Source organism: Cervus canadensis, chromosome 5 (genome assembly GCF_019320065.1).
Source record: "Cervus canadensis isolate Bull #8, Minnesota chromosome 5, ASM1932006v1, whole genome shotgun sequence".
Classification (NCBI taxonomy): domain Eukaryota; kingdom Metazoa; phylum Chordata; class Mammalia; order Artiodactyla; family Cervidae; genus Cervus; species Cervus canadensis.
Window position 1 is genome coordinate 12,558,859 of NC_057390.1, and position 22,419 is coordinate 12,581,277.

The 22,419-nt window shown below is 55.7% G+C and overlaps 1 protein-coding gene across 21 annotated transcripts in view; it reads right to left on the reverse strand.

The window, feature by feature from the left end:
• Positions 1 to 22,419, reverse strand: part of DYSF (dysferlin) — a 220,530-nt gene that overhangs the window by 58,239 nt on the left and 139,872 nt on the right. For 8 of the 21 annotated variants that reach the window (XM_043468213.1, XM_043468222.1, XM_043468217.1 and 5 more), the window contains 7 exons: positions 21,046 to 21,186; positions 20,211 to 20,240; positions 18,580 to 18,609; positions 9,517 to 9,618; positions 9,244 to 9,405; positions 8,042 to 8,207; positions 7,563 to 7,639 (listed from right to left, as the gene is read on the reverse strand). In XM_043468213.1, coding sequence (XP_043324148.1) covers positions 7,563 to 7,639; positions 8,042 to 8,207; positions 9,244 to 9,405; positions 9,517 to 9,618; positions 18,580 to 18,609; positions 20,211 to 20,240; positions 21,046 to 21,186 — 708 coding nt within the window. Of the gene's footprint in view, positions 1 to 1,213; positions 1,277 to 7,562; positions 7,640 to 8,041; positions 8,208 to 9,243; positions 9,406 to 9,516; positions 9,619 to 12,221; positions 12,288 to 18,579; positions 18,610 to 20,210; positions 20,241 to 21,045; positions 21,187 to 22,419 lie in introns of all 21 variants that reach the window. The other 13 variants (XM_043468215.1, XM_043468211.1, XM_043468220.1 and 10 more) reach the window with 5 other exon arrangements.

Genomic DNA, 22,419 nt, shown 5'->3' on the forward strand with positions numbered 1-22,419 from the left:
CCACCAAAACCCACACACCCTGCAGACTGTCGCCACTGGGGGAGAAGCCCGTGCGCCGCGACAAAGAGCGCCCACTCGCTGCAACTGGAGAGAACCCACACGCAGCAACAAAGCCCCAATGCAGTCAGAAAGAAATATATAATTTTTCATTCTTTTTTTAAAAAAGAAATTCAACGTCCTGTGATGGGAGAAGAGTTAAAACTTTATGGATATCCATACAATGGAATGACATGCAAGCATTTTGTCAAGAATGTAAACATATGGAAGAACATCTACAATACACTTTTAAGTAAAAGAAAATTCAGATTTTTAAAGTATGATAAGATTCAGGTTTTATTTTTTAAGTAATTAATGTGCATAAGAGATATCTATAAATATAGGCACATCAAAATCTTAAGTGTTCATCGCCAACTGGTAGGAATACAGGTGGTTTTAACTTTCCTGCCTTATACTTTATCGTATTTTCTGTATTTTCTACAACAGATAAATCAGAAAACACTTAAAATATAGATTGCCTCCTCCTAGAAGCCATAAAGCACCCAATACAGCGATGCCACCTCTTGACACCATGAATGAAATTTTACTTTCAGGAGGTCCTATATCTTAGGTTCCCCCTACAGTCCTGGGGCTCCCCTTGGCCCGCAGCATGGGACTTCGGGAGTGCATATTGAAAGCTAGACACAACAGCCATCTTCCCAGAAGGACCCATGATCCTTAAAGATAACACCTAGGAAATCAGCTCAGGAGGACAGAAGCAGCACTAATGGGAACCGCAGGTGTGAACTGTGGGCCCCAGCAGAGCACTCAGCATCTGCTGGGGACAGCCAGGGTTCTGCAGTATCACTTGCTTCTTGCCCACAGAGGCCTCTCATGTCCCACATCCCAGCAGTCAGGGTCCAGAGACCTCCCCGTTTCCCCTGGCCCATGCAATCCCAACCAAGACCCCAGCCCTCACACAGGGAAGCTGGATTAAGGTAAATCCCAGGATGCACCAAGAGATAATTCAGACTCATCTGTTCTGAGAATCTTCCCTTCGCTTTCTCCCCACCTCTCCATTACCGCTCAGGGCAGGTTAACTGTTTTCTGCCAGGGCTCCAAAAACTCCTTTCTTCCCCTCCCACCCCCACCTCCTCTGCTCCCTTCCTAACTCCCTAACCCCACCCAGTCCCCCCGGGGAAATCAAGGTGCCCCCAAATAGGTAAACAATACATACATGAAGACTGGATGGAGAAGATGCCATGTTAGTGGGGGCCAAGCCCGACAGACCATCTGCAAACTACAAATTAAACACGCTGGTTAGCAACAGGATTAGAAAAGCCACGACAGGGAAGACTGGGTGGTCCTAAGGAAGCAGAACTCTCCACGTAGGCACCCTCTGCTCTCTCTCCAGGGAGGCTACAAAAGCTGTGGGAGGAATGTGTGCTTTGGAGTTGGACAAGTGTGGCCCCAAATCCTGGCCCCAGTGCTCTATGTGACCCTGACCTCTCTGAGTCAGCATCTCCATCTGGAGAATGGGCACAAAGCCTTGAACTGTCGCAGAGCCGCAGCGAGTGTGGATGAGATGAAGGCTGAGCATGCCAAGGACAAGGAGAGGCACCTGCGAGGGCTCAGTCCTTGCTGTCTCCTGCCTGCTTTCTCAGGGCCCTGGGCACCGCTGACTGCACTCTCACAGGCCCTCCCAGCCTTTCAATCATCCCGACCTCAGACATCCACCAAGCTCCGCACCATCGCTGGTGGTTTCCCCTAACAGCTGAGCCACGCCAACCCCTGCTTGGGCACCATTCCTAAGCCAGGGCGGGTTTCTGAGTCTTCTGTCGTCAAAGGCAGACATCAGGGCATCATACGACTTCGCCCCAAACCAGCCTCATAAACACGCCACCTCTTAGTACAGCAAACCTACTGCCTTCTCCTTTGGCACCAGATCCTTGCTTGCAATCTCGCGGTATGGTGAATCCACACCATGGATGAATCCTTGGGCTGTGGGGTCCAGGAGAGCCTTGGTGGGGTTCAGGGCTACAGGCAGGGTAACATTTTGGGGGACCACTAAAATAGCCCTGGGGGAGGTGATAGGGTCCTGGGGGGACACATTCCTGTCTAGGTGGAGGTGGCCAGGAGATGCCTTGTGGGCAGAGGAGACAGGAGCTGTGAAGGGCAGAGGTGTGAATCAAGCGGCACCGCCAGGCTAAACAGTCCAGGGAGGCAGGTGAGCGGGGTGTGACTGGAGCGGGGAGGAGACAAGCGGGGACCCAGAGCTGCCAGGAGGGAGACCCTCTCTCCTTTCAGCCTGGGGCAGGGGGCTCTGGGAGTCTCCACAAGAGGCCAAGCCCCGGTGTCCTTCCTTCCTCGGCAGGAAGGTGCAGCGAGACCCACTCGCCTGGGGTCAGGGAAATGCAGAAGAGGTAGTCTGGGAACTCACAGTCCCCTCCCTGATCTGTGAAGGGAGCCTCACTGAGGGGCACCCTGGCCTCCCCTAAACCAGCCCTCGGCTGTTCAGGCCCAGGAGCACAGGCAGGAGGGCAGAAGGGCTGGGCACGCAGCCACGCCGCTGGAGGATTCCAGGGGGCTGGCTGCATGTCGGTGGGGGTGGCGTGACCCTTGAATCGACCAGATGAACTCCACGTGAAGCCCTCAGTGGCCCAGAGAACGGCCCAGCCAGGCAGCAGCTCTGCCCCTCTGGTTCTCATCCTGAACCTCACAGAAGCCTTATTGTTATTTTTAATACAGATCGTTTTTAGAAAGGTGAGAGGGAAACCGGCAGTTCACCAGTGCAAGAGGGAGAAAAAATAAAGCTAAACATAGTGCTCCAAAGGTCTGGGCCAGCTTCCGAAATTACACGTTCCCCTTTGGGATCCGGGCGTAATTTGCTGCTCCGGTTCTGGGAGCACGTTCCCACCTTCACGGCGTCCCAGAGACTAAAACCGGAGCAGAAGGCTCAAAATTAGCCCGAGCCAGGAGCCAGGGAGCAGCCAGCCCAGCACCCCACCCCATACCCGTGGAGAGCAAGCCTCCTGACTCCTCCTGCACACTCGCCTGCATTTCCCCCAGAGCCTCCCAGGCCCATCACACACGTGCGTGTGCGTACACACACACTCAGTACACCATCACACACACGCAGTCAACACACACACTGTCAACATACACATACCGCCCGCCACCAAGCCTTTGCCTCACTCCTCTGCCCACCAGGAAAGGCCTCCTCTCCCCGCTGCTGTTCTAACCCCTCTCACCAGCCCCCTCAGAGAAGCTTCCCTAATGACCCAGTCCACGCTGACCCTGCAGGCCCAGAGTCCCAGATCTTGGTGTCCCTGCTAAGCAAGCATTCATGTCTTTGCCATCACTCTCATCATCTCATATGGATCCACAACACAGACCTCCTGTCTCTGCCCACCAGAGGGGAGACTTCCCAAGAGCTCTCTCTTCCTCTTTAGCCCTACTCAGTCCACACACATCCCCCCACCCCAGTCCCTGGAGACTTCAAGAGCATACCCCTAGCCATGGTGGTCTCTCAGAGCAACAGGAAAGGGTGACCTCGACTGGCGGCTCCCATGCCTGGAGGTGGGTGACGTGTGGGATAGACAAGGGGCATCACCCTTATGTGGGCCTCAAGGTCCTCTGGGAATGGCGGGGAGCCAGCTCCAGATGCGTTCCTGCACTGCTTGTCATCATCAGAATACAAGAACTAGTAGATGAGGAGGCGAAGACCCCAGGTTTGTTTGAAAGTAAAAGTAGAGCCTGATTCAGACTCAGAGGCAGAATGAGAGACAGGGAGAGCAGCCTGGAGTGGGGGAGTCGGTGTGGGGAGAAGGACAGGACAGGGGAAATGCTGGGAGCAGTTCATTCACATTGTCTTCCTGGTTGGAGGCATTGTCTGTCTGTTCATTATTTTTCTATATTTTCCCAACTGTAGATAATAGACATACATTTATAATCAGAGAAAAATGAATATATCCTTTATTTCGAGGACAGTACTACACGGAATGAAACACCTCTGAGCCCCTCTCTGAGGACACCCCTGGCCTGCCCTCAGAAAGTCAGGCATCAAGGCCACAATGCTTACAGCAGCAGCACTGAGCTTGCACATACATCTGTTCCCAGCCTCCCACCTCTCATGCACACTTGCCCACGCACACACACTCACACCACCCCTATCCCCAGGCTGTGGTTCTGAAATCTACACAAAGGACAGCCGCACTGACCAAGAATACACTGCAGGGTTACTATCTGAGTCCCAGTCCCCTACAGAGAAGAGTCCAGGAAGCCATGACCCTCCTCACCCCCAGAGGTGGGTGTCCACTTTCGAACCCTGGAAGGCCAAGTAGACAGTTCTGTCTCATACATCCATCTCAGATCATCTCTGGAACTGGCCACTCTTGACGGACCAAAAGATTTCTAGAAACCTAAGAAACGCTCGGCCGTGGTGGTCAACCCAATAACCTCAGCATCAGGTCATTGGTGACTTTTTCTAGCATGTGCAGCTCATCCCAGGAACTGGGCAAGGATGGGGAGAAGGTTCTTTGGCCAAGAAGATGCGACAGAGCAAGGAGACAGGAGGGACCAAGACAGAAGCCAGATGTGGTAAGAGAGCATTTGGAGCTGGAGAGGAGCCTTCTGCTGGATCCACAGCCCCAGCTAGTAAGCACAGCGGTGGGGCTGCATCACAGTGGGAATGCTAAGTTGGCCTGGAGACACAGGTTAGACAAACAGGAGCCAGAAAAGTCCCAATTCTGCTAGACTTCCTGTTCCTCCAGTCCCCAGAGACCAGGGTCCTCCATCCTACCTGCACTGGGGAAGGGGACAGGGGACAAGAGCCCAGCCAGAACTATCTGGAAAACCACCAGGTCTGGAACCCACGGTCTCCTGAGTCAGCCCCGGTCCTCCCAAGTCCTGCTCGGGGGATATGCAAGGACGGAGTCAGTGAAAGATTTCCTGGACCAGCCAAATCAGATCAATGATCTCAGAGAAAAGCACAACATGGAATTGCTTTTTCCTGAAGCTGCCATCAGACCCCATCAAGACAGGGCTCCCTAGAGACTGGGACGGGTCTCCCTGCCGGCCTGGGGCTCCTTGACAATAAGGTTATGTCTCCTCCGCCATCAGACAGGGAGCTGGATGAGGGCAGGATCCAAACCTCCTCCACCAGAGCAGGCAGAGCTCACTTCCCCCTCTCCCTGTGGACCCCTGAGGCCCTGTGAGCCAGCCCCTCCCATGTGGACAAGCCTCACCCCCGCCCCACCCTCTGCCTGGCTAGCAGCTCGGGCCGTGTCCTCCCACAAAGACTGCCGACCCTGCTCTGGCTCCTACCCCGGTCCCAGTTCACTCATGTCAACGCCGGGAGGACGTCCAGCCTGGGCCTACTCACTGTCTGCCTCTGGCTGTGCTTGTAGCCAGCAGGACCCGAAACAGTGTCTCCCGATCTGAGTCTGTAGACATTTTGAGGGCGGCACACACAGAATGGAAATCCTACGGGGCCAGCTCTACGCTACCCCACACAGACTCAGACGGCCAGCTGAGGGGTGGGAGCCAGCGCTGGGCACCAAGCTTGGGGCTAATTATCTGCCTCATTCAGCTACAAACACCCACCCAGGCCTTGAATGCAGCTGAATTCCATGTATTTGCAATTTCCATTTGGGTGTCCCCAGGCAAGAGAAGCTCCTCCTTAGCTCCTACAGAGAGTAGGCAGGATCCACCCACCCATTGATCCACCCACCCACCCATCTACTTATGCATCCATCCACTCATCCATCCACTCATACATCTGTCCGTCTGGGAAGGCAGACCTTCTTTGAATGCCTCCTCTAAGCCAGGCCCTGTGCTGGCATTGAGGACACAAAAAGGAGTGGGTCCCATTCACTGCCCTGAGCCTAGTCTAGGAAACATGCTAACATTTACAGTGGCAGCATGACTTAAGGCAAATGCAGTGACCCAGAGAGAGACAGGACTTTCAGAAGAAGTGGAGGAGCCAGGGCAGAATCCTGGAAGGAGATGACCTCACCTAGGCTGAGTCTTGAGTGACCGGTGCTGGCCAGAGGTGTACCCAGCAGAAAGGGTGGTGGGGTGGGGCCCTGGAGAGCCAGAGAGGTGGGATAAGTGGGCAGCTGGGACCTTGTGAGGATGCTTAGCTCCAGTGACACTTGAGAGCAACTATAAAGCTCTTGTGTCAGCAGCAGTATGGCCCAGGACTGAACACCAGCAACGTCCCCTTGGAAGCAGCAAAACGGTGAAAGAGATGAGTGCATGGAAAGAAGCAGAAATTCACCCTAAATGTCAGACAGAAGCCCCTGTAAGCACATCTCAGGGACAGCTTTGAGGACCCCAAGACCTACCCAGCACCCAAAGTTGTCCTCTTGCTCTCAAGGCTAATATTTGATTGATTGTTTAAAAAACGTGAACCCTTCCAAAATGCCATCCTTTCCCTGGTGAATAAATAGACTGTGGGCCTGAGGACACATGTGCTGTCAACGTAAGCTGGGAGGCTCTGCTCCGGGCAGCCCAGAAGCTCTGGGAGCCCCAGGTGCCACGGGGCAGCCAGAGTCAAGCAAAGCCAAGAGGAGGGTGACAACATGGAGCAGAGGAACAGAGCTGTTCAAGGCTGGTGCTCACAGTGAGGTCCGTGTCCATCTCCACTGTGATAAGGCTGGGGGGTCTCAGCTGTACAGGACCCACAGCCACCCTGAGCCCAAGATGGGAAGAGTGATCCCCCCTCAGTAAGAGATGCCACAGGCCGCCTGCCATGCTGTTCGGCGTTGGCGCCTGGGTCACCAGGTGGAAGGGGCTTCCCTTGTGACTCAGCTAGTAAAGAATCCGCCTACAATGTGGGAGACCTGGGTTCGACCCCTGGGTTGGGAAGATCCCCTGGAGAAGGCAAAGACTATCCACTGCAGTATTCTGGCCTGGAGAATTCCATGGACTGTATAGTCCATGGGGTCACAAAGAGTCGCAAAGAGCGAGTTTCACTTCACCAGGCTGAGCACAGAGCAAAGGGCTGCCTCTTACCTGCCGGCAGGGTCAGACACCCTGGCAGTAAGGCCCTCCTCCTGCCCCTCCTCCCTCGCGCAGGTGGAGGGGATGGGGCGTGAGGGACTACTGGCTTGAACACAGACCCCGCCTTCAAGCTGCCTCCTGGGTGCCAGCAAGCACGAGCCCATAGGTGAATCTCTCCCCAAGGAAGTTCCTAGCCACGGGGCTGGGCACCCCAGAGACTGCCAGTCACTCCTCACCCTGTCTTCCTTCTCTCTTTCTTGCTCCTCCCACCCTGATTTCCTGGGTGATCACCAGGGGCAAGCCCTCCACATGGCCTTCAAGGTGGCAGGGCCATTTTTCTCAGAGGCTTTGGGTCTTGCTCAGTAGACCCACAGAGTTTCCCGCAAGCCGCCACCCTGCTCGCATCCCTGCTGGAAGCTCCTAACTGGGTCCCTCCATCTGTCAGGTGGCCAGCCACCAGGCTACAGGGGGAGAGTCTTATGGAGGCTGTGTGATGAGGGAGGGGGAGGAAGGCGAGGGGAGAGGGAAAACAAGGCAGCTCTCGACGGGAGCCAGTGTCTGTCCTCAGGGACCCTTCCTACCTGGATGGGGATGAGGGGCTCCTTGTCATCGATGTCGATCAGCACATCTTCCCCAGGACTGAGTAAGCTCACGTCATCTGGAGGGAGAGCCGAGTCCAGGCCTGAGAGGGGCTCCCCCGGGGCCTCCCCACTCCCGAGCCGTGAGACTCGGCCTCGGGTCTCGTCACACTTCTCACTCCGTGTCTTCCTCTTCCTCCCCCCTCACGGTCCCCGTCTCCCCAGGCCCCTCTCTCCTCATCCCTGTGATCCCTGCATCTCCCTCTCCTGTGGCCTTTTCCACATGACCTCTCACCACAGCATCGACCCCCACTCCCCAGCCTGGGGCCAGACGAGGCCCTGAGGAAGACAAGATTCCCGCCCTTCCCTCCCATCAGCTGGGCAAGATTCACTTCTCACTCAGGTAAGAGGAGGCCTTCAGGACATGTCTCAGCTGGAAAGCCCCCGGACCTCCGCCCACCAACCAAGGGCCCCTCCCCTACCTGGGCCGCCCTGCGGGGACGGACTGTCCTCTGAGTACGGGTCACACAGGAAGCTCTCCAGGGAGCGGATGGTACACTGTCCCACCACGGGCCGGCGGCCAAACTGGCGGTTATCAATGACCTTGACCACGATGGGGGGACAGTACAGCTCCTCCCTGGGCAGCATCTGGGTGGAGGAAGAGGGAAGATCTGGGCAGCAGCCTGACCTCATCTCTGGGAGGTCTCAGAGGGAGGGGAGCCCTTCTTCCCAGGACAAGTCCAAGGAGCAGAAAATGACTCTCAACCTACACCTAACCCCCAAGGGCCATCAATCCAAAGCGGTGATCGGCTGAGCCCAGGAGTGGGCCCATGGGGCAGAAGCCGCCCACCTCTCTGTCTGCCTCCTGAATGCTGCATGCAGAGGCTGACTTTCCCCTCAAGCTTTAACCCCCAAACACATCCAACTCAGCCCAAAGTTAAAACAAGTCTCCTTTCCCTGAAGCGTCACTGGCCAGGGAAGGGGAGAAGGGAGAAGCTGGCCCGGGACACAACAGTTCTTGCAGACAGACCCCCCCAAAGTGGATACTCAAGAGTTGGCTTCCAGGCCCAGATTCTTCTCCCCCAACCCTAAAAGCACTTTGAACACAACTTGAAATAATTTATATTCTCTCCTTCGGTGGCGGCTTTGGCCCAGCCAAGAGGAGGCTCCTGTTGACAGCCATTGGGCCTGGAATTTCTACAGCACTTTCATCTTGCAAACCATTTTCCTTCCCTCAGACTTGCCTTACTCTGGTCACTAAGCCCAGGCAAACCAGGCTGCTCAGGGGGCTGGGGCCAAGGGCCATGGGGGTGAGCCCATCTGCAAGGGCCCGGGGTGGGGCAGGACTAGGTCCAGGAAGATTTGGAGGAATCCCCGAAGGTCAGAGCCCTGGCAGACGGCCCCTGGTGAGTGAGGCCTGCCCTGAGAGAGGAAACAGCCACGGGTGGGTCCTTGGGACTCCCGTGGACTCGGGATCTGGGGAGATGGAACCAAGTTGGTGCCCTCTGTGCTGCCTGCAGGCTGCGACTCCTCTAGGAAGCAGCCAGTGAGCATTTCCTCCCGTTCTCAAAGGAGGTGGGGGCAAGACCTGCAGGGAGTTGGACCCCAGGCTGCCTGGGGCTGCGAGGAAATTCTAAGCACCAGGACCCCGGTAGGTAGCAAACCGCGGGGAGGTCAAGCTCACCACTTCCATGAAGAGGGTGCAGATGTCGAAGTTGGGGTTCTTCCGGAGGTTCTTGATGACACAGGATTGCACAGACTGGCCCCCGCACTCCACCACCAGGCTCGGGGAGGACACGCTGGCCAGCTGGTAGCTCTTCATGTTCCGAAGACCCCACGCCAGGATCTGGGGGTGCGGAGTGAGGAGAGCAGCTGGAAAGGCCCCAGGCCCCAGGAAAGGCTGGGCCAGGAAAGGGGAGGCCCCCAACCCCCACCCCCGTGATGGGCGCAGGCTCACCTCAATGGCGGTTCGCTGGAGAACCGGCTTGATGTTCTGGGGGACCATGTAGATGTTGGTCTCCCTCTGGGGTGGCGGGTAGGGCAGGTCCGTGTCCTCCGACTGCAGAGCACGAGGTAGAAGGGAGGCAAAGGCAGGAGGAAGACCAAGACAGAAAGACAAGAAAGGAGGACAGATGGGATGGAAAGAAAGTGCATGTGTGAAGAGACGCAGAAATAGAACGGCGGGGACACAGAAGGGGGCAGCCGGGCACACAGGAACAGGAGAGCTCAGTCAGTTTCCCAGGCACCCTCTTCTCCAGGGTCACACCACCAGCACCTTGGCCCAGGGATCAGGCGAGTCTGTTTCAGACAAGCCCCGGGCCCCCTCTCCTCCCACCAACGAGCTACTCGGGGGTCCCATCCCTGTCACACACACACATGCGCACACACATGCACACACGTGCACTGTCCGGTCCAACCCGACACATCCACTTCAGCCTGTCTCGATCCCGAGAGGACCACGTGCCCGCCTGCTACCCTCTCCTGCGTCCAGCTCAGACCCTCCCACCCATCACCCGCCCTGTGGTCCGTCTCCAGCCCCACAGAGCTGCGCCCACAGACCCCGGCCAGCCCCCAACTCCCGCCTCTCACACCTGTCCTGAGGTGTGACACAGCTGAACAGAATGCTTGCACTGTGGGCCAGAAGAGGTGCTTCCAAACAGGAGGAGTGGCCAGGAGAGCCTGCCACTCCAGGCACCAAAGGGCCTCCTGGGGAGGCTCCTTCACACCGTGGGCAAGAGGTGAGGGTGTCAGTTCTGCCTGCTATGGGTCTGCCAAAAAGACTTGGGCAAGAACCCTGAAGAACCATTAATACACAGGGAAGCAGGTGAAGCACTACAAGCAGGTATCACTGTGGATTAGAAGACTACCACGTCCGACAGTGGTTATGAACACGGGCTCTGGGTGTGAAGGAATCCCACCTCCACCACTTACTGAGTTAAGTAAGTTATTTCACTTCTCTATGGCTCAAGGGTTTTCATCTACAAAATGGTTATTAAAAATTATCAACCTCTGAAGCTTAATATGAGGCTTGAAGAAGCTGATAACATTTAAAAGAGGTCCTGGTTCATGTAAACTCTCAATAGGAGTCCACATGGCAACTTTGTGACAATTAGAAAAAGATGTCCCTTTCTTAAAGCTCTTCACTTCCATGTCAGAAAATCATCCTAGTTTACTGGTTTATTCGAACAAGACACTTTACTGCCACCTACTGGAAACTGCTATAATAAATAAAAATATAGGATGTCTGCGCTGGAAGTCGCAGTCCCGTAGGTAGACCCAGCGCTCTCATGCAGTGCACAACCTGAACTCCATCTACGGAGGCCCTGACACTCAGGAAATGTTAACTATAAATCGAAGGGCTGTGCTGTGTGCTTTACAGAGCTTGCCTCACATAATCACATTAAGAAACAATGAAGTCATTGGATTCATTCTCCAGGCAGACTTGCTCTGGGTTCCTTCCCAAAGGATGTTTCATCCATCTGCAGATGCTCTGACGTCATGGTGGGAGCAGCTTCGTCCCACCTCGTCCCTTCACAGCCAACCCCGGCTGTCACTCCTGCCCATGGCCTCATGACCTGCGGTGGTGGTGATTTCTAAAATCAAACCAGACCTTGGTCCTAGTCCTAACCTTGCGGCTTCTGAGCTGTTTGACCTTGGGCAAATTATTCAAACTCTGTGGTCCAGTACTCTCATGTGAAGATCCAGGATGACACCCTTACAAAATTGCTCTGAGAATTTAACAAGAGAACAAATATGAAGTGTTTCTGGCACACGGGAGGTGCTTAATATAGAGCAGGGACTGTAGCGATCAGTGTATTGTTGGTAGTGCCACTGTTTTCATCACTAGCGTTGCTGTTGACCGCCCCCCCACCCCACTGACTGAGCAGAGCTGAGCCATCAGGCACCTCTCAGAATAGCACCAGCTTCATAGCTATCCCAACGTCACCAAAGCACAACGTGAAGGAATTCATCATTTTCCTCCATACCCACAAGGCAGGTGACAAGATGCAGGAAGCACCCACATTTTCAGACTGAGCAACAGATGCCATCAGAAGGAAGAGTGATGAGCAGGCCGGCCCTGGGCACACCCAGGGGCCGCTGTGCACGTCAGTCCACATGACTGGTGCCCCAGAGGGTGGGGGCAGAGCCCGCAGAGGCCTGGCCACTGAGGACATGCCTGGCTTGGTGTCCACCCGTGGCACTCCAAGGCCACCTGCTGGGACAACTGTGTAGCAGGGGGCACCTCATTTTTAAAAAGGTTATGCCTGGAAGCCTGCTAGTGGCCTGCTCGAGGCTGATGCCCAGCCAACCATGGGCCCAGGGCCAAAAGTCCATGATAAAACGGACAAGTAGAAGAGGTCAGGAAGGGAACAGCCCCAGGATCCTGGGTGGGGAGGCAGGAAGACCAAACTTTCCTCACACGGTTGCAATGTTCTCCTGAAATCACCGGGAAAACTCAGGAGTACATTTCCCCCCAGAACACTTCTCTCCAGGCCCCCAAACTCTGGGCAGCGTCCCTTTGGTTGCTTGTCCCTCACTTTCCATGCCCCACCGCCCCCTGGGCTCCCTCGAGCTCCTCGTGAGGACACTCGTCTCTCTGCGCAGTGGCCCAGGCTCCCCACTGCAGGAACCTGGTCACGGAGGAGGGCAGGGAACAAGAACCTGAGGAAGACTGGGCTCCAGTACCGTTGGCAGGAGGCCCTGGAGGAAGAAGGCAGGTGCACACAGCTGTGGAGGCCAGGCCCGGCCGGCAGGAAGGAGAGACAAGCAGAAACAGCAGTTAGGGGTGTGTCCACGGGGCAGCTTACCAGGCACAAGCCCCGCATTCTCATCCCAAGGCCACCTCCATCCACCATGCCACCCTCCGGAGTCCCGGCACATCCTTGCTCCCTGCCCTTTGCTGCCACTCCCCAGAGTCCCCACCTCTGCGGGGGCTCCCTCCTCCTGCCGGGAGCCACGCGGTCCTCCGTCCCCTCCCCACTGTGCACACCGCACTGCATGCAGGTGCCTCTCACTGTCCCGGGGCATCTATGCCTCCCCACGCCCTGCTCCCTGACTGGTCTCACCCAGCCCTCCCCACTTCTCCACGCTATCTGTGCGTGTGTTCCTTCCCCATCTACAGATGGTCTCAAGATCGCCTCTCAGGTCTTGTCCACACCTTCTCTCTGGGCCTACTCTCCTCTTGCTCCCTGAAAAGGGCTGCCTCCATCCCCCGCCCCTCCCTCACTGCCCCACGCACTTGCTCTGCCCTCTGCACCCCCTCCCTGGAAATTCCTCTCTCCAAAATTAACAACAACCTGCTGGTAGCTCAAACGCAGCTCACAGGCTCCTATCTCTCTCCCTCCCTCAGCAGCATCTGGCCAGCTGACCTCGGCCTCCTTCCTAAAAGGGTCCCTCTGGTTCCTCATTGCTGGCCTCTCTGCCCTCTCTACCTGCTGTGGGCTGTGTCTCCAGGCAGCCTCCTCCTGCTCCTCAGCCCAGCCCTCTCCTAGACTTTCTTCTCCCACACATCTCCTAAGCCCCAGACTTACATTTCCCAACTTACTGCTATTTCATCCATGCGTCCTTCCAGCCTCTCACACTGAACTTGTCCCAAACTGGATTCTCTAAGTTCCCCCTCAAACCTGCTCTCTTCAGATATCATCTCAGAAACCAGCCCCACCATCCACCCGGACAGCCAAGCCACAGAGGCCCATGCCACCCTTGGCTCTCCTTTCCCCTCTTGGACCCCAAGCCTTAGAGACCTGTCTCCTACAGCTCTCCCATGCCCACCCACCCATCTTCTTTCCTGGGTTTGGTTCACCGCCCTCTTTTGCCTCCTCCTAAGTGACATCTTGGGCTTCCCTGATGGCTCAGTAGTATAGAATCCACCTTCGATGCAGGAGACGCAGGTTCAATCCCTGGGTTAGGAAGATCCTCTGGAGAAGGAAGTGGCAACCCACTCCAGTATTCTTGCCTGGGAGATCCCACGGACAGAGGAGCTGGGCAGGCTGTAGTCCATGGGGTTGCAAATGAGTCAGACCAACTTAGCAACTAAACACCAACACCACCACAAGTGATATCTGGCATCTGGCATCTGATATCTGGCATCTCATTCCAACAATGAATGAGAACTGTACTCTGCAACCAGGAGGCAATTTCTAAGAATGTCACTCTGTTTAAAACCCTTCAAAGTTTCCCCACCCACTCAGGATGAAGCCCAAACTCCTTGACGCGGGCTCCAAGACCCCTCATCTTCTAGTTCTGCTGACCTCTCTGGTCTCACGTCTCACCACTAACTTTCCACCGCAGGACCCCAAGCAGTGACCAGCCACCTTCCCAGACACACTCAACACCCACCCTTCTGAATGCCAGCAGGCTGCAGGAGGCACCAGATTCTCTGTGAGTTTGGAGCTCACCAGCCCTCCTGTCCGAAGGACTCTTCCATCCACTTCATCTGGCTACCTCCGACTCAGACTCTGGGTCCATTTAAGTCTTCCCTGGAGCCCCAAGTTTAAGTTAAGCACCCCACAGTTTCCAGAGCAACTTGTCCCATCACCCTGTGTCATTTCTATGCGTTTATTTGTCTGTGTCCCTTGTTAAACCAATGGGCTTCCCAGGTGGCTCAGTGGTAAAGAATCTGCCTGCAGTGCAGGAGACATGGGTTCAGTCCCTGGGTTGGGAAGACCCCCTGGGGAAGGAAATGGCAACCCACTCCAGTATTCTTGCCTGGGAAATCCCATGGACAGAGGAGCCTGAAGGGCTACAACCCATGGGGTGGCAAGAGTTGGACACGACTTAACGACTAAACCACCACAACCGACTCGTTAAACTAGCAATTCTGCACGCAGGGACCCCAGCTGAACCTCCTGTCCAATAAATAGAGGCTTAGGATCAGACAATTGAAGGGAGAGAGGGATGGCAGGGGAGAAAGAACTTACTCCAATACACTCTCCATCTTTCCCAACACTCTTGTCTGCAACAGCCTTGCATCCTCACCAACACTCCTTCCCCTGGGCCTGCTCAGGGCTCCCTCTGTTTGCATGGGCTTCTTTTGCCATCTTCCAGGATCAACCACATCTTTTAGGGCCTAGTTCAAACTCTACATCCTCCAGAAAATCTCCCCAACCACTCCAGAAACTCCTTACTACCCTCTCTCTGACTTCTTTTCCCTCTAAGTGACCCTGGGCTCCGGTTTCCCAAGGTCCTGACTGGTCTCCAACATCTCACACTTGAGAGTCCTGCAGTACCAGCCAAACGGCCACTCCTGTGCCCAAGTTTCTCCATCCAGTCGAGCCCATCTGAGAGGCACAATACCTCATTCCTGGGCAGCGATTCTCAGTAGGATGGGCTGCTATGACCCCTGTCAGCACAGCCAGCCAGGGAGGGGGTGGATGCAGGCTGAAAGCACCGCGGGGGCGTCCTGATTCACCGTCCTAAGTGTGACTCGGGACTCCGAGGACCACAGACCTCAGGGGCAGCCACACAACAGGAGGCTAATTAGTTGAGCCGTTCCATGGTGGGGTCCACCATTTCCATGCTGACCCTCCCCACCCTGCCTGGATGGAGGGCAGACCCAGCGCTGCTGCACGGATGGGGCTCTGCAGGTGAGCAGGGTGCTCACCAAGATAGTGCAGGCCAAGAGGACACGGTCTCAAGGACAGATGAGGCTCTGTCCCCCACCTGAGCAGAATCCACCCTCTACCCACTTTCATCCATCCACCCCATTGGCCAGTTCAGTGCAGGCAACCGAGGCCATGGGCCATGAGGGTTGTTTCCTCTCCCAGTCCTAGAGGCCACCACGCTAGACAGCCTGGTGTTCATCCCCAGTGGAGGGGCAAGTGCAGGCAGCCCCTCCAGCCACGGAGGGCAGTGACATCACCAGTGGCCCATAGACACCCACTCCACCCTGCGGGTCACAGTCAGGGGACCCTCTGAACACTCAGACCCTGGCTCCTCGGGGAGCTCCCGGCAGGCGGGCTGGGAGGGCTCCACTGTCTGCCTGCCCCACCCAGCTCGTTAGGAACAACATGCTGCTCTAATTACACTTCCCAGGAAAAACAGTGTTTTAAATTAAAGCCTTGGGGGAGGGATAGGAGATTGTGGCAGGGGGGGACCACTGGGCTTATTTTCCTGATTGCAAAACACCAAGTTTTTCCTTCTCGAGGATTTGGGGGTGCAGGAGGGTACATCTCCTGGATATCTCAGACTAAAAGCCATAGCTTGTTGTCTGGATTAGGAGGGGGATGGAGTGACATCTGGTTGGCCCCCAAGTCACAGCAAAAAAATCCATGAGTCCGCTTTCCCTTCTTCCAGGACATCCATCCACGGGGCAAGACAGTGGTAGCAGAACGAAGGGCGGTATTCCGAACTACACCCCCTGAGGTACTCAGGACTACAAGCCCTGATCCCGCCTGAAGGGTCCCCAGAAAGGGCCTTCCTCTGCACTGGCTCAGGGGCCCTCAGTTATTAAGGAATCTGCCATCACCTCTTCTGCAGTGTGTGTGTGTGTGTGTGTGTGTGTGCATGCGTGGATACATGCTCTCATGAGTGTACACATTTGCACACACTCACACGTGCCTGTGCGCTCTCCATTTCTCAGGAAATCTAAAATTGCAGTTTCTTTGAACTCCTTCCCCTTGGCAGCGCAGACCGCCTTTGTTCTCCAGACAAAAAGGAAAAGAAACGAGACAGAGGGCTCAGAAGAGGCGGGGAGAAGGAGGGAGAGAGACGGTCCGGGCCAAGGAGCAGAGAAAGAGGGAAATGCAGTAGGAGAGGGGGACAAGGGGAAGAGCGAGGCTCCGGAAGAGGAGAAAACAGCGAGGGACAGACAGGAAGGCTGGGGGCTGAATGGGAAGCAGCTCTCCCCTCCCTCCACGAGGACCCGGGTCTCCCCCACAGCAAAACCTCAAAGTTACAATGCAACAGTCTCCTTTCCCCTCTGAGGGCACTCAGAGAGGGGCACTCCAGGCGGGCCAGATGCCTGGCACAGGGGAAATCTCATTGCCCACCACCCTGGCCCCGTGCGGTGACATGCCCCTAGCCCAAGGCACTGGACCCCCAAAGGGAGCGCAGAGTCATCTCTTCCAGGAAGCCATACCCACTGTCCTCCAGCTGTAGAAGTTCTCAGCCTGGGGAGAGGCCTCTCACCTCATTCACGCCTCCCACCCACGCCTGCTGTCCCGAAGGCCATCCCCACTGGGAGAGGCCATCCTTAAACCATCCTCCAGAGTCACTGCCCTTCTCCATTCCTCTCTCTGGCCTAGGCCCCCGTCACTCTGTCTCAAAAGCCTCCTAGCTGGTCTCTCCTGCCCCTCGCTCCCCAACCCACACCTCTCTGCAGCCAGACAGCTTCCTAACACACCCATCTCTGCTCCCAGACTTTCGAGGGCTCCCACGGCCCGTGGCCCAGAATCTAAGACCCCGGCATGGCTTTCGCAGGTCACAGCTGGAGTGCTCTTCACAGGGATCAAGCTGGGAGCCTGGAGGGGGCTGAACAAGGGATACCAAGCAGGAGCCTGGCTGCAGCAAAGAAGACAGAAAACTCCTGCTAAGGCGTCAGGCTTCCTGCAGGACCAGAGGCAGCAGCAAGACTAACCTGCCTCCACCCCGTCTCCGAGGATTCTTAAAACCAGAAAGGACTCAGGACCTCAGCCTGAGCCTTAGCCTTCAAATGAAGGGGTCATGGATCACCTTCTGGGATGGTTCTGTAGAGCAGCTGATATTCCATCCACCCTCCTGGGACTAGGACGCTTGGAAGGTGCTGGCCCAGCCTTGTGCCCAGCAAACCCCCAGGACTTGCTCTCCTCTGGTGCTGCTGACCCATACCTGCCTCGGCCTGTAGCAGGCCGGCCCTGCAGCGGGACACTTGGCCCTTGTCGGGCTCTGGCCCCAAAGATGCAGATTTTGATTTGCTTCTTGACAAGACCACAGCCAGATCCTGCTCTTGGAATCTGAGCCTCCACTGTTATATATTACAAATCCAGTTATTAAGGATTTTAACTTTTTTTAATAACTCATCCCTGGGCTGGGTCTTCTTCAGAGCAGGCTGTGGGTTTTGGCCACAGAATGCTCTCAATCAAGAGAGAGGGCTCCGTGCTGCTTCCCTGGACAGGACTCTGGTCCCCTTTCCAAATCGGCAGTCTTTCGCAACTGCAGCCAGAAGCAGGAGGCTGCCTGTCAGGCGCAATTACAGCCAGCTCACTTGGCGGACCCCACCTCGGTCTGGGAGCTGAAGGAAGTGAGGTAAGGGGCGCCGGGCTGCAGATCCCACATCCTGACCCTGCACTTCAAGTCCAAATTGCACTGAAAATGTCAAATGGTGTCCGCTCCCAGTCTGGGGATTCCCTGACGGCAGGAAGTGGCTGTCCTTTTCCCAACCCCCATCTGACCAGGGCTCCCCTTCCCGTCTCTCTGCCCAGGCCTCTGCCCCAGCTCAGTCAGGAGCGCCCACTCACATGTACGCAGGAGGCCGTAAGGAAAGGTGCTCCTCATCCTCCATATCAAAGGGCATAGCCTTGCTCCTTTTGGATGCAAACCCCAGGCTTCTCCCAGAACCTAGAAATCCCCAACCCACCCTATCCCCTAAACCGGCCAGACCCCAAACTGGCACTTGCTCCGTTGGGTCAAGGGCATGTTCCCCACCTTCTTCCTAAGCACTGCAGCAATGTCTGCCTAATGCCACCTCCACCAACAAGGCTTCTTTGACTATTCTGTCCCCTTATGAACATCTTTATTCTTGAAAACATTCCACCTGGTACTCAGCCAGATGAAGCAGCTCTGTACTGCTGTCCCTGGGGTCTGGGGAAATGTGGCTTCCAACATAGCAGCAATCCACCTAAGGCCAGAGTCACATCAGGACACACCCCAGGCAACCCTGGATCCATGCAAAGAGCGAGAAATGAAATCCACACAGGAATCCATGTGACAGACACACACTGGAGCACCAGAACCAGGAAGGCTCCCGGGCATGGCCTTCCTCTTCCCTCTGTCTCTGCCCGCCCACCCAGCCACAGGCCACAGCTGTGAGGGTCCAGCTCACCTCTTCCAGGATCCCTGTTGTGTCCTGTACCTGGACCCCACCATGGGACAGTCCACATCCAGGAAACGGTGGAGGGAGGGGAGCAAGAGGATAGAAGATCACCATTAGTGACAAGGAGCAGTAGGCTGGGGCAGAGATCAACATGCCAGATATCCCCCTAAATGAACCAACAGAAAACCCTTCCCATCTAGGGTGAGGGGGGTGTGCTTCCCAGACACACTCTCTGCCTGGCCCCTGCAATGAAGAAAGAAGGTACAACAGACGCTAATGTGGAGAAACTGCCAGGAGAGGCCAAAGCATGAACCTAGAGCCCAGGCATCTCTGAAAGTAACAGAAGAAAGGAGACTGACTGACTGACTGACAGGTGGTGGAGGATCCCAGGCCCTGTGCATGAGTCCCAGGAGGCAGTCAGGCCTGATTCCTGGAGCTGCTGGAGCTATGGACTTGGAGAACCAAGGAGAAGCATCCTAGATGCTCAGGGCTGGCAGACCTGAGAGCAGACGCTTGGACTGGACAGGGAGCAGGAGAGGGAGTGAGACGAACAGGGATGGGAGGAGGTCTTATACGGAAGAACTATCTGCAAACTTGTCTGGGCTCCCTGCCTCATAGGGTTTCCCTGCTGGCTCAGACAGTAAAGAATCTGCATGGAATACAGGAGATCTGGGTTCGATCCCTGGGTCAAGAAGATCCCCTGGGAAAGGGAATGGCTACCCACTCCAGTATTCTTGGCTTGAGAATCCCATGGACAGAGGAGCTACAGTCCATGGAGTCACAAAGAGACACGACTGAGCGACTAAACATTTTCACTTCCCTGCCTCATAAGCAGGAAGGCATCTAGACAGAGCCCAACTGCCTGGGCTCTCAAAGGTGCAGCTGTGCAACCCTTGGCCAAGTATAGGATTCCCAAATCAAGTCAGCCTGGGTACCAGAAAAAGGTGTACACTTTTCATGACCCTCAGGGAACCAAGTCCCCATCACTAGCAGAGGAAAGAAAACTGGATCTCTGTGGAACACTGAGCTGGGAACTACAGTCGATTGATCAGAGTTTCTGAAAGGTGAGTGATTCTGAAAAGGAATCCCCTGGAGGGCTCGAAAATACCAGAGTTGGCTTCAGTAGGTCCAAAGAGGGACCGAAGTTTGGCGTTTCTAACAGTACCTACCTCGGTGATGCGATGCTGAGAACCACTGGCCTGAGTCAACAGTTCTCAGCTCTGGCTGCACAGTCCCATCTCCCGGGGAGCTTTGAAAGACACCAGTGCCTGAGCCACACCCCAAAAGATCACACTGCATTTGGTCTGTGCTGGGACTGAGCATCAGTGATTATTAACGCTATCCAAAGGATTCCAACGCGCAGCCCAGAGGAGAGCCACTGGGCCAGATGGCCAGCGTGGTCCCTTCCATCTGAGTCATCTGTGATCCCTGGACTTCTCAGGGGAAAAAGGCAGGGATGCCTGAGCTACGCAGGGGCCCCAACCCCCACTCACCCTGCCTCTAAGGCCTCACCCACATCTTCCTCGGCTTGAAGGCAGGATGGTGGTGATGTGTGCCTACTGCCCTTCCTAGCCTGGGAGGGGGCTGCAAACACGGGGAGGGGGCAAGCCTGAAGAAACAAAGTTAAGAGTGAGCCTTACCTCAAAACCAGGAATATGGTGGATGGCCGGCTAGGATAAAAAAAAAGAGCTCTGGTTAGGTGCCTGTCACCCAAGGCCCCACCAGCGTCCTTTCTGCCCTGGCCAGGCAAACACATTCCCAACCACAAGTTGACACTCGTGGAATATGTCTGTGATTGGACAGTCCCAGGATCTGCAGACTATTCCTGGGAAGCCTAGGGATTCCTGGGAAGTGCCTGGCAGGCAGGCGCAGGGGAAGCCAGGTTAGCAGTATGCTGTGTCTGCCTTCCACCACAGTAGCCTCACTTCTGGCCGGCTTACATTTTAGAGGTTCACGTCACACTAAGAGCAAATTTGAAGACGCAGCTCTAACCCAAAGCCCCTATTTTATAGCAGGGAAGTGGCGAGCCAGGGTTACACAGCCAGGCCATGAGCCAGCATGAGAACAGATGTCCTGTCCTGCCCTGTCCCTGGAGTCCCCTTCCCCAGGACAATTAGAACCCCTAACCAGATGACAGAGGTCTTTCTCCCAGAAACCGCGTCAGGAAAAACACATGCAATGACCAGAGGACTCAGACATTTGAACACAATTCAGATTTCAACTTTCTGCCCCAGTGTAGGTCGTGTCTTGATTTGGGGCTCAGAAAAGATGGACAAAACTGGTTCCGGCAGGAGGCCTAACATCCAGAGGTGGCCCTTCAGTGCTCTCTGCTAAACGCAGGCCCTTGGTGAGGGAAAAAGAACATATCCGAGGCCTCTCCCCTCCATCAGACCATCCCTTCTCTGGGCCCCCCACCCTCCCCGGCCAGGCGCTCCCGACCTGGGCTTCCTGAATCCAGACATGGACCAGCCTCACCTTCTCTCTCTGGATGAGCTCAAAAGAGGCCAGCAGCTCACCGGCCGGCTGGCTGCCCCTCGTCAGCGGGAACCAGGCCAGCCGGGGCATCCGTTCCAGACTCGGCTGACAGATGCAGCGTCCCATGAACTCATCTACACCCTAGACCAAGCGTGGAGAAAGCAGAGTCAGCGTCCCCCAGCCCTGGGTCTGGTGGCCTGAGTTGTCACCAGACCCACACCTGGCCACCTGAACTGGAAAGGGCCTCAGAAGTCAGGGCAGCCCCTGGTGCAAAATGGTAAGTTCTGCCTCCCTTAGAAGGATGTGAGGAAAACACGTGAGTAGCCTCCTGCCACTGTTGCTAGAGCTGATTCCCATCACGGTCTGCAAGTCCCTCTGTTTGTCCAACTAGCATTCACCTTGCTTCAATTTAACCAAGCTCTAAGCCCATTACAGTTAAAAGTGATAGCCACCCAGCATTTCTTGAATGTCCTCAGCAATACAAGTACTTGACATTTCCCAGGACTTTTGTATCTCCTATTCATTTCACCTTCAGACCCCCCTCCTCCAATTTCCATGGGGAGACTGTGATCAAGCTCATCAAATTAAATGCATCTTGTTAAAATGATGTTTGCATCTTCTCATTCCTTTGTTCTTGTGCCTTCCATGTTCCCGCAGGACCTAGAGGATGAAGTCTGAACCCCTCCTGGCATGGAAGGGCCGCTCACTGGAGCCCGCTCACGCCCCTGTCTCATCCCTTCCCACACGTCTTTGACCCCAGCTGTTGCCCTCAGCTGGCCTCACCCCAGCCTTTATGCTGGCCATTCCACTACCCTGCTGCACTCTGCTCTTCTCAGCCATCACCCACAGCTCTGCCCAAGTTCAGCCCTTTGATGTGGACCCCCAGGACCTTGCTGACCTGTGAACTCCAGCCTTGTGGTTAGCTTCCCCAGGACGGGGGCCACAGACAGAAACTGGGTCTCAGCCAGATGGCGCCGTAGCCGTCACAAGCCCTGGTAGCTTGCCCGAGGCACTCATCCAGTGGAACCCCGGCCAGGGCTGGGAGGCATCCCCACCTGTGGTCACCTCACTGCTGGAGACATCGTCCAGAGCCATCTGGAGTGGTCACCAGCTAGATGCCCCCCTCCGTGAGTGACAAGCCAGCACAGACCCTCAGAGTGGGCACCAGCCACGGTGGTGGGAAGGGCCCCGGAGGCTCCTCTGGGCCCAGTGCTGCCCATTAGTCACTGGGTCATGGAGAGGCTGGGGGAGGGCATCCTTGCACAGCCTGGGCAGCCAGGACCGCAGGAGCCCAGGGCAACGGATATTTGCCAACAGGTACAGCTTCATCTGACTATGTTAACAATGAGCAGGACCCCGGGGCCCACCCACCCA